The sequence below is a fragment of the Capsicum annuum genome, chromosome 9, assembly GCF_002878395.1.
Source record: "Capsicum annuum cultivar UCD-10X-F1 chromosome 9, UCD10Xv1.1, whole genome shotgun sequence".
NCBI classification, from domain to species: Eukaryota; Viridiplantae; Streptophyta; class Magnoliopsida; order Solanales; family Solanaceae; genus Capsicum; species Capsicum annuum.
Genome location: NC_061119.1, coordinates 23704817 through 23714518, shown reverse-complemented (window position 1 = coordinate 23714518; position 9702 = coordinate 23704817). Strand labels below are relative to the sequence as shown.

The following is a 9702-nucleotide window of genomic DNA, read 5'->3' as shown; positions in this document are numbered from 1 at the left end:
AATATATTTTATATATTCTTTAATTTGTTGATGAAAATTCTTAATTATTTTCACTTGAATTAATTATTTTATTGAATTTGGTCTTTTTAAAAAAATTACGGAATTTAGTTAATAAGAAGAGTTTGTGTAAAAATTTAAAGATTGAGGTTATATGTAATAATAATGGAAGTTGAAATTGGAAGTGGAAAAAAGGGTCTATTTTCGGAATTTTTATCCCGAAATTGTTTTCAAAGTTTCATGGCCAAACACTATAATTTCTAACTCCAAAATTTTTTTTCGAAAAAAAGGAAAAAATATCCATGGCCAAACGGGCATATAGCAAAAAAAAAAAAACCGTACCACAATTATGGTTCAAATTGTTGTATCTCTCTTAACCTCTGGCAGCAAGGTAAAGAGGCACAGTATGACAAACGCAAAGGGGATGATCGATCAACCGCTTAGAATTTCTAGTGCTAAAATGTATATGTGCTTATACTAAAATATAGTTTTGGATTTATATTATTCTATACATGAAAAATCTTTGAAAAGTGTGTTTAACTTTTTACAATTCACTAAAAATTTTCGTCATAAATAAAATTATTTAATTTTAAATAATTAGATATTACATGTGAGACACGTATGGTTAAACTAGTAATCTATATATGTATATATAAAGTTAAAAAGTTTTACTTTATATACACAATATAATTTTTAGTCACGAGATGAGATCTAACACCCTTCCAACCCCCTAGAGCCGCCCTTGTGTCTCTCTATAGACTGTATAATGTGTGTGTGACCTAATAATGTCTTGTATATTAGACGCATTCGGTGGATACACCAAATTAATGTTCTTTATCATAGTTATATAATTAAATTAAGTAAAATACATATTGATTAATCATGGTTAAATAACATGAACTTTAAATTCAAACACATGACATGCATGTATTAGCTTGATGTATACATCGGATGCGTGTAAGTTTTACCCAATAATATCATTATTGTCCCTTTTCCTTTCCAAATTTTGTCTTCATTAATTCTAATTCAAACAATCCACTCCCTCTATATATATTTTGAAACCAAATTGGTTTTTGCTTGTGCCTCTTCTACTCTTCTTCCTTGTTTGAATATTAGTTGTATGTGTGTGGTTTTTTTGGGTGAAGAATGTTGAGGTCGATTACAGGTAAACCAGGTCCAAGTGGTTTTGGATCAGCTTCTACAGCTGAACAAGTTACTCATGGCATTGATGGCTCCAACCTCACAGCCATTGTTACAGGTTTTTGCCTATAAATAAAATTTGTTAGTACCATTTTAAGTTATATATATGGTAAAAAAAAATGGCTAGTAGTCATAGTGCAACGCTTGTGTTGTCTTATTTTTGAAGGTTTGGTGGTGATCGAATGTAGTATTATTTTGTGTTAGTATTGTTTTAGCCACTAATGTTGTTTGGTTACTCTTATTTCTTCTTGCTATATTATGCCTTTTGTCTTTGAGCCGGAGGTCTATCGGAAATAACCCTTCTACCTCATGACCTCTAATATAATGATTCGAACTGTGTGCACTCTACCTTCCCCTTCCCCTGACCCCATCTTATGAAAATATGTGTGTATGTTGTTGCTGTACATTAATAAAAAAATCCATTTGACGCACAAAGCATCTTGTGTTGTCCATCTACTCTTTCGTTCATTTAGAGTTAAGAGTCAGAGTTTCACTAAGAAATGCCAATGTTTAAATATAAAGTAGTAAATCTACGAAGAAACAAAAAAAAAAAGTAATTTTCCAACAAAGAGGTGTAAAATTGAGACCCCTTGGATACACGTGGAATAAGGGGTTCTTTTTAGTTTTTTTTTTTTTTTTTTGGCTCTCAATGGCTCAAATATTTGGCCGGAGCTGGCTAGGCGGCCGGTCGGAAGAAACCTAAGCGAGGTGATGGTTCTTAAATTATGCACATATTACTATTTATTTGCTCAACGAAATTAGTGATCTAAAATTAATTATTTTTAAAAAATAATTTATTTATTCTTTCCATCACAAAATAAGTATGTACATCATTTTGGAACTAAAAGAGTGACTGGTTAAAGGAAAATGGAAGTCGTAAATTTTAGAGAGTCAACGTCTCCCAAAACATTAGACGTCTAGAGAAGAGAAGTTCGATTTCCATTAAAACCCTTCTTTGGAAACCGACAAAAGTTCATAGATGAACAACTATGAATATTAGCTGTTTGGTGATGAGGATCATATAGTTTGAGAGCTGGATCGAGTAGTAAGGTGTGGTTATGACGAAACGAAAGTTCAATATTTTTGTCCCAAAATAAGTTTCATCTTAGAATTCATGAAGCCCATTATTCCAACTTTACGGAGTTAATTTATTAAACTACATGGAGTATTGTATAATTTAAGCAAAAAAATAATTGGAGAATTTAATTTGAGGGCAAAAAGCAACTTCCCCTTGTGTTGGAGCTCAGACAAAAGTCTTTAATTTGTTCTAGACAGAGATCCTCAAAGTACTTGTAATGCTTTTAATTTATATTTTTTGGACTTTTTGTTCTGCAATATATCATTTATATTATTATTATTATAAGTATTTATATGCAGGTTGTGGTTGTACTGTAAATCATTTATGTGAAGCTTGTGTGGTCTACCTTGTTTGTTATATTGCTAAAAGGATCTTAGGTGGCATTTAGATTTTCTTTTGATAGAAAAAGTTGGTAAACTTTTCTTTATTTGACTAGTTCTTGAAAATAAATATTATTAATGAATAGATCTGTATAGTCTTTGTTTATCATGTAATGAATTGCATAGTCACTGTACCAAAAAATGATTTTAGTGGCAATATATTTTTTCTTTTAGCTGTAATAATTGATGCAAAAATATTTACCGGCAATTGAGTAAATGTCGTTGTGTCGCTAAAGCCTTCAACGATATTTATGACGAGTGCTGATAAGTTTATTTGTTGTACTGAGTGGAACTAAACTCTGAACAATATTTCAAGCAGAATTTTCGACACTTGCTTGTCTTATTAAATTTGAATTCGCATAAAAAAAAAAAATACATTTGGGTTACCCCCACCCCCTCCACCCCCACCCCCGCCCCACTAAAGTCAGTCAGAATTCACAAGTGAATAACAATAACTAATGGTTCACAAGAAATTACAACTTCTATTGGATGAGGAACATGAATGTAGAATCCAAGGAAAGAAAGATTTGACACTTGGCTGCAGAAAATGAAGAAATACATCAAGAAGTACAATCTCGATAAGTAAACAATGCAGCTTTGATTAACAAACATGATGTTACGTGTTTTTGAAGTTTTGGCATATACAATACATGAATACTCAAACTTGACCTCAGTGGGCAGGTAAACATTTTATGAACTTACAAAATAATCATCTAGACACCTCTAATATTTATGTACCATTCAGCATCTGGTGTCCACGAGACATAGTGGGGACGAGTTGAAGTGTTTAGTTGCCAGTTGAGATTAAGTTGAGAAGTCTAGATGTGCACTCCCAAAATTAGAGTGCTTACTTCCCAATTGAGGCCAAGTTTGAGTGTCGGTTTTTGTATTATGCCTTTAGCTTTTAGTGGAGAACTTCTGTATGATCTCATCCATATTGTCCAGGAAAGACATTTCTTTTTCCGATTCGCCTATCACACTTCGATTTTTTTTTAAACAGGAGGCGCGAGTGGCATTGGTTTGGAAACAGCAAGAGTTTTAGCAATGAGGAATGTTCATGTCATCATTGCAGCTAGAAACATGGAGGCTGCGAACGAGGCAAAACAGCGTATTGTCAAGGACAACAAAGCTGCTCGTGTCGATGTTGAGAAACTTGACCTGAGCTCAATTAGATCTGTCAAGGCATTTGCTGATAATTTCAAAGCACTTAACATTCCACTCAACATCTTAATGTAATTGCTTGGTCTCTACATATGTTTTACAAGGAAAAAAAAACAGACATGTTTACCTAATGAGAATTTGCAAAACAGAAACAATGCAGGTATTATGTTCTGCCCATTCCAGCTATCAGAAGATGGCATAGAGCTGCAATTCGCGACAAATCATCTAGGTATACACTGTCAAAACTCTGTTATAGCCATTTCTGTTACTTTACAGATAGAAGAGTACATCGAGTTGAAGATAGTTAAATCGATCATCAGAAGAAGAATTAGGCCAAAAATTAGAATACATTACAATTACAGGTAGAAGAGTACATCGAATTGAAGATAGTTAAATCGATCATTAGAAGAAGAATTAGGCCAAAAATTAGAATACATTACAAGAAAGTCAAAACTTTCATAGAAGAGAAATAAATGAAAGGTTTTCACAATAAATTCTCGTAGAATCGTTATAATGAAGTTTTTTAATATACTTTTTTGGTAGAAATTGATCTTATTTTATTGTGTTATTCTTTTCAGGTCACTTCTACTTGACTAATCTTCTTCTTGACAACATGAAGGAAACTGCAAAATCTAGTGGTATCGAGGGTAGAATTGTTAACTTGTCATCAGTAGCTCACATCTGCCCTTACAAAGGCGGGATAAGATTTCACAAGATCAATCACAAGAGCAGGTATTATTCAGTCCTATTTTGCATGGGCTCTACAAAAATGTTGTTGCACCTATGTTGGATCTTTCAAAAAAGCCCTACTTTTGGAGGATCCGACACACATATGGTGGAATTTTTGAACAGTCCGTGCAACATATACACTATCGTATCAACCTTTGCTCCTGTGCAATGTTGATACTACTTACTAGTATATTCAAACTGTGACTACTCACTACTCATTTTAACTTTCACTTATGTGTTGTTTTTCTGAACCAGTTATCAAAACAAACTAGCTTATGGGCAATCCAAATTAGCCAACATATTACATGCCAATGAACTTTCTCGCCACTTGCAGGTAATTAACTAACTTTTTGCTTAATAGGATGGAGAAACAACACGCTATATGTCAAAACTAGGTCGTTCTACAAGTCCGTCTTAGTCCTTTGGCCACGAGCTCATCAGACTGTAAACTATCTCATTTAAAAGTGTAAATTATTGGAGATTAGACGGTCGATATTATTTTGTCATGCTTCGCCAATATGTTCCTTCACGTGCTTAACGGTCAAGCTCATAGAAATCCTTTGACCACAGGTCGTGGACTCGTGGTGCTACTTTAATATTGTGTTGAATCGTGCAACTCGTCTAATAAACTATTGATTGGACATTTTCATTTCTGTTTTATATCAAATTTCATTTGTTTAAAAAGTGTAAACTCGTCATCAAATACAGGAAGAGGGAGCAAATATAACTGTAAACTCAGTGCATCCTGGTTTAATAATGACTTCCCTCATGAGGCATTCTGCTCTTTTGATGAGTAGGTATTCTATATTATTAAACATTTACCAAATATTAGCTCTTTTGATGAGTAGGTATTCTATATTATTAAACATTTACCAAATATTAGCTCAAAGGGAGATTTTTTTTTTTAATAATTGCTTGGATTTTCTTTGTCAGGAATCTTTAGGGCTTTCACTTGTTTCCTATGGAAGAATGTCCCTCAGGTAAATGAATTCACTTCCTTGCAAACAATTTAACTTTTTGTAAACTATGACTCTTAGTGGCCCAGTCAGGATTTTCACCAAGGGTTCAAAACATAGAAAAAGTAAACCCGTGAAGGCACTAAGGAGATTTAATGTCTAATATATATACATACATAAAAGAATTGGTCTTATACACTGTGTACAGGCGAAGAAGGTTTAGATGATGATCCCTTCCGCCCCTTAGCTCCGCCCATGGTGACAACGCCGTAATCACAAGTAACTTAGTTGTGTTAACGCTTTTGAATCTTTGTAACTCAACATAACTGAGGGCAGATTCAAGAATCAGTACATTGCCTCTGGTGTACTCTATTTTAGTAGTATTTGGGATATGCACAAGCTAAGCTGGACATCAGTGGCGGAGCCAGACTTTTGGTTAAGGGTGTTCATATTTTTCCTTAAGCAAAGAATTGTTTAAAAATAAAAAGAAAATAAAGCACTGCTATACCTACCAAGGTTCAAATCCGGGTTCTTGATGTGGAAATGCACACTCTTGACCACTGGATTATGCTTCTCTAGCTTGTCAAGGGTGTGCAACAACATGTATATAACCATAAATATCTATATTTAACCTATATACTCGAAAAAATTTTCCGACGAAGGGTGTTCATCTGACCACCCTTCATCGGTTGTGGCTCCGCCACTGCTGGACACCATATTTATTAAAAATAAAATTATCCGGACGTCTACATGGACATTTAATGTTTCTTAAAACGAAATTAATAACTATGTTAATTGTCATTAACAATGATTCTATTTTACAGGGGGCAGCTACAACAAGTTATGTTGCACTTCATCCCAGTCTAAAAGGGGTGACTGGAAAGTACTACTTTGACTGCAATGAGCACAAGCCAACCAAGCAAGCACGAGACGAAGCTTTAGCAAAAAACCTTTGGGATTTCAGCAACAACTTGGTTAATGCATCTCTAAAGACTTGATTAAAAAAATGCAGTTGTTCATAAAGTAAAGAATATTATGTCATTGACATTTTATGAAAAAGTTGTTAGAATATTGCTGCTAGTCCTGCTTCCAATCCGAGGGCTTGTTTCTCTGTATTAATTAGATTTTATGCCTACGTTTAAAATCCGAATATTAAGTGTTCTTTTGGTATTATCTGTAGGCAAACTCTAATAGTATAATTAACCTTACACAGTTAACAATAGACTTCATTAGCAATCCTTAACTGCTATCCAACTATAACTTACATATGACACTAATTTCGCATTATCTAAAACCCGAATACATAGGCCTAGTTTGTGATGCACAATTGCTGATCGAATGCCAATTGTGGGTCAGTTTTAGGAATTGTCTTTGAAAAATTGATATGCTAATCAGGGAAAGTCCAAGAACTTAGCTAAGAAGAGGAGAATTTGAGAGAGAACTGAGAAATGTTATTATTCAATCCATATAACGATCAGTACAATAGTTTATATTGCTAAAACTCTTAATTGAATAGTTGTAACCACCTTAACTAACTTTGGGATGCAGCTTCAGTAAAAATAGACTTTTAAACTACAACTATCATTTTAACAATTTCAACTAATCAAATGCCAGCTCAACTCAAATTCTTGATTTCTTCTCTTCTTTATACTCCATATTGCATACTTGTAACAATACCCCTTTCTTCAGCAGATCCTTGACCTCAAGGATTAAAAGAGGAAAATCTCAATTGGAACTCATAAGAGAATTCCCAAGTTGCCTGATCTTCGTCCAAGTTGGTCCACTTAATAAGCAATTGTTCCACAACATTGTTGCCCTTTTTAACTAGTCTTTTGTCTAGAACTCTCTCAGGGGTAGGACAATAGGGACTTGACAATTGGATAACTGGAGGGTGTGCAATGTTGGAAGGGACTTTATGACATATTTTAGCTGAGAAACATGGAATGTAGGATGAGTGAGTACATCACTAGGCAACAATAGCTTGTAAGCAACAACACCTATTCTAGCTTCAATCAAATAAGGGCCATAAAACTTAGCAACCAGTTTGTTAAAGGGCCTAGTAGCTACTGAAATCTGTCTATAAAGCTGGATTTTCAGGTACACCCAATCTCCTACCTTAAAACTCCTATCAGTCCTATGCTTGCCAGATCCTTTATTCTCTGCTGAGCTCTAAGGACATGAAACTTTAAGAGTTGAATAACTGCTTTCCTTAAAGGCTGATGAAATGAGAAGACTTGCTTAGTCTATCAACAACCACTAAGATCACCTCTTTACCTTACACCTTAGGTAAGCCTTCAATAAAATCCATGCATACATCAGTCCAGACTCCATCAGGTATAGGTAAAGGTTGCAGAAACCTTAGATAAGAAGAAGCATCATACTTATTCCTCTGACAAGTGTCATACTTATTGATAAAATATCTGACATCAAAATTTAGAGATTTCCAATAGAACAATGCCTGCAACCTCTTGATTATTGCATCCATCCTTGAATGCCTACCTTGAAGTGTAGCATGCCACAAGGTAATGATATCCTTCCTTAATTTTAAATTCTTTCCCACAACTAATCTTTCTTTCCACCTCAACTAACCACTAAGCCATGTAAAAAATTTGAAAGGATAAACCTACAACCCGTGAATCACCTCTTGCAATGTGGTATCAGCTTGGGAAGATGCTTGAATTCTTGCATACAAGGCTTCATCATGTGTCAATAAATAAATAGCTAAGAGCTCAGCCTCAGGTTTTCTTGATAATGCATCAGCAATCTTGTTCTTAAGCCCTCTTTTGTACTCAGTAGTGAAATCAAAAGCCATCAATTTAGTGATGCTATCCACCTGGAAATCAATATGACTTGTTCCAAAAGATGTTTCAAGGCCTTTTGGTCAGTTTTGACAACAAAGGTCCTTCCTAGTAAATAATGTGACCATTTTGTAACAGCAAAAATAAGTGCAAACAATTCCTTATCATATACAGACATGACCTGGTTTTTAGGGGATAAGGACCTACTGATAAAAACAATAGGATGTCCTTCCAACATGAGTAAAACACCAATGCTTTTTCCACTTGCATCGATTTCTACTAAAAAGGTCTTAGTATAATCAGGCATGACTAAGACTGGAGCTGTTATTAAGGCCCGCTTGAGTTGATCAAATGCTTTAGTAGCTTGAACTGACCAGGTGAGCCCATCCTTCTTTAAGAGATTATGTAGGGGTCTACAAATGGAACCGAATCCTTTAACAAACCTTTTAGAATAGCCATCTAATCCCAAGAACCCTCTCAATTGTTTGAGGTTAGTAGGAGTAGGCTAATGTTGAATTGCAGTGATCTTTTTAGGATCAGTAGCAACACCTTCTCCACTTATGAAATAACCAAGCTATTCCACCTTCTTGACTCCAAAAGCACACTTCAATATCTTAGCAAATAGTTGGAACTGGTGCATTAGCTCAAACACTGCCCTCATATGATCAACATGATCATTCCAGTTTCTACTATAAATCAGTATATCATCAAAAAATACCAGGACTGACTTCCTTAAGAGTGGTTTAAACAGTAAATTCATAAGGCTTTGGAATGGTGATGGGGCATTAGTTAGACTAAAATGCATAACTAAAAACTCATAATGACCTTCATGAGTTTTAAATGCTATTTTATGTGTATCTCATTCAAACATCGTCAATTGGTGGTATCCAGCTTTGAAGTCTATTTTTTAAAACATCTATACGCCTCCCAATTCATCCAAGAGGCCCTCTATAATTGGATAGGAAACTTGTCTTTGATAATGATTTGGTTTAATTTTTTGTAATCTACACATAAACTCTAATTCCCCTCCACTAAGACCACTGGTAAAGCATATGGATTAGTACTATGTTGTATCACTCCTTGATCCAACATTTCTTGAACCAATTTCTCAATAATATCCTTCTTAACCCTAGGGTACCTGTAAGGTCTTTTACTAGCTAGATTTTTTGTATCTAACAGAGGAATTCTATGATAAAAAGGTCCTCTATGAGATGGTAAGGTTGTTGGCACTTCAAGATGCTAACAAAATCATTAAGTAAACCATTTAAAATCAAGGGATCTTCATTACCTTAATCAGTTTGAATGTTGTAACAAAATTCTTCTGCATAATCTGTAGGCATAAGGAAAACATGTAAAGCTGATTCTCAACTTTACACTGCTTGATTAAAGTTTTACTCTTAGTA

General features: G+C 34.4%; 1 protein-coding gene across 3 annotated transcripts; it reads left to right on the top strand.

Moving 5' to 3' along the window:
• The first annotated feature begins 1010 nt into the window (after positions 1-1010).
• Positions 1011-6651, top strand: LOC107842976 (short-chain dehydrogenase TIC 32 B, chloroplastic). Of its 3 annotated transcripts, none has more exons than XM_016687083.2 (8): positions 1011-1255; positions 3656-3887; positions 3966-4045; positions 4395-4548; positions 4801-4879; positions 5254-5338; positions 5479-5525; positions 6326-6651. In XM_016687083.2, the coding sequence occupies exons 1-8, from the start codon at positions 1144-1146 to the stop codon at positions 6497-6499; spliced, it is 963 nt and encodes a 320-aa protein (XP_016542569.1). In that variant the 5' UTR covers positions 1011-1143; the 3' UTR covers positions 6500-6651. The 3 variants fall into 3 exon arrangements, with proteins under 3 accessions (XP_016542569.1, XP_047252118.1, XP_047252119.1); XM_047396162.1 differs by having other exon boundaries at positions 1060-1255; positions 5254-5342; positions 5394-5525; XM_047396163.1 differs by having other exon boundaries at positions 1062-1255; positions 5254-5342; positions 6326-6492.
• Positions 6652-9702: the final 3051 nt, after the last annotated feature.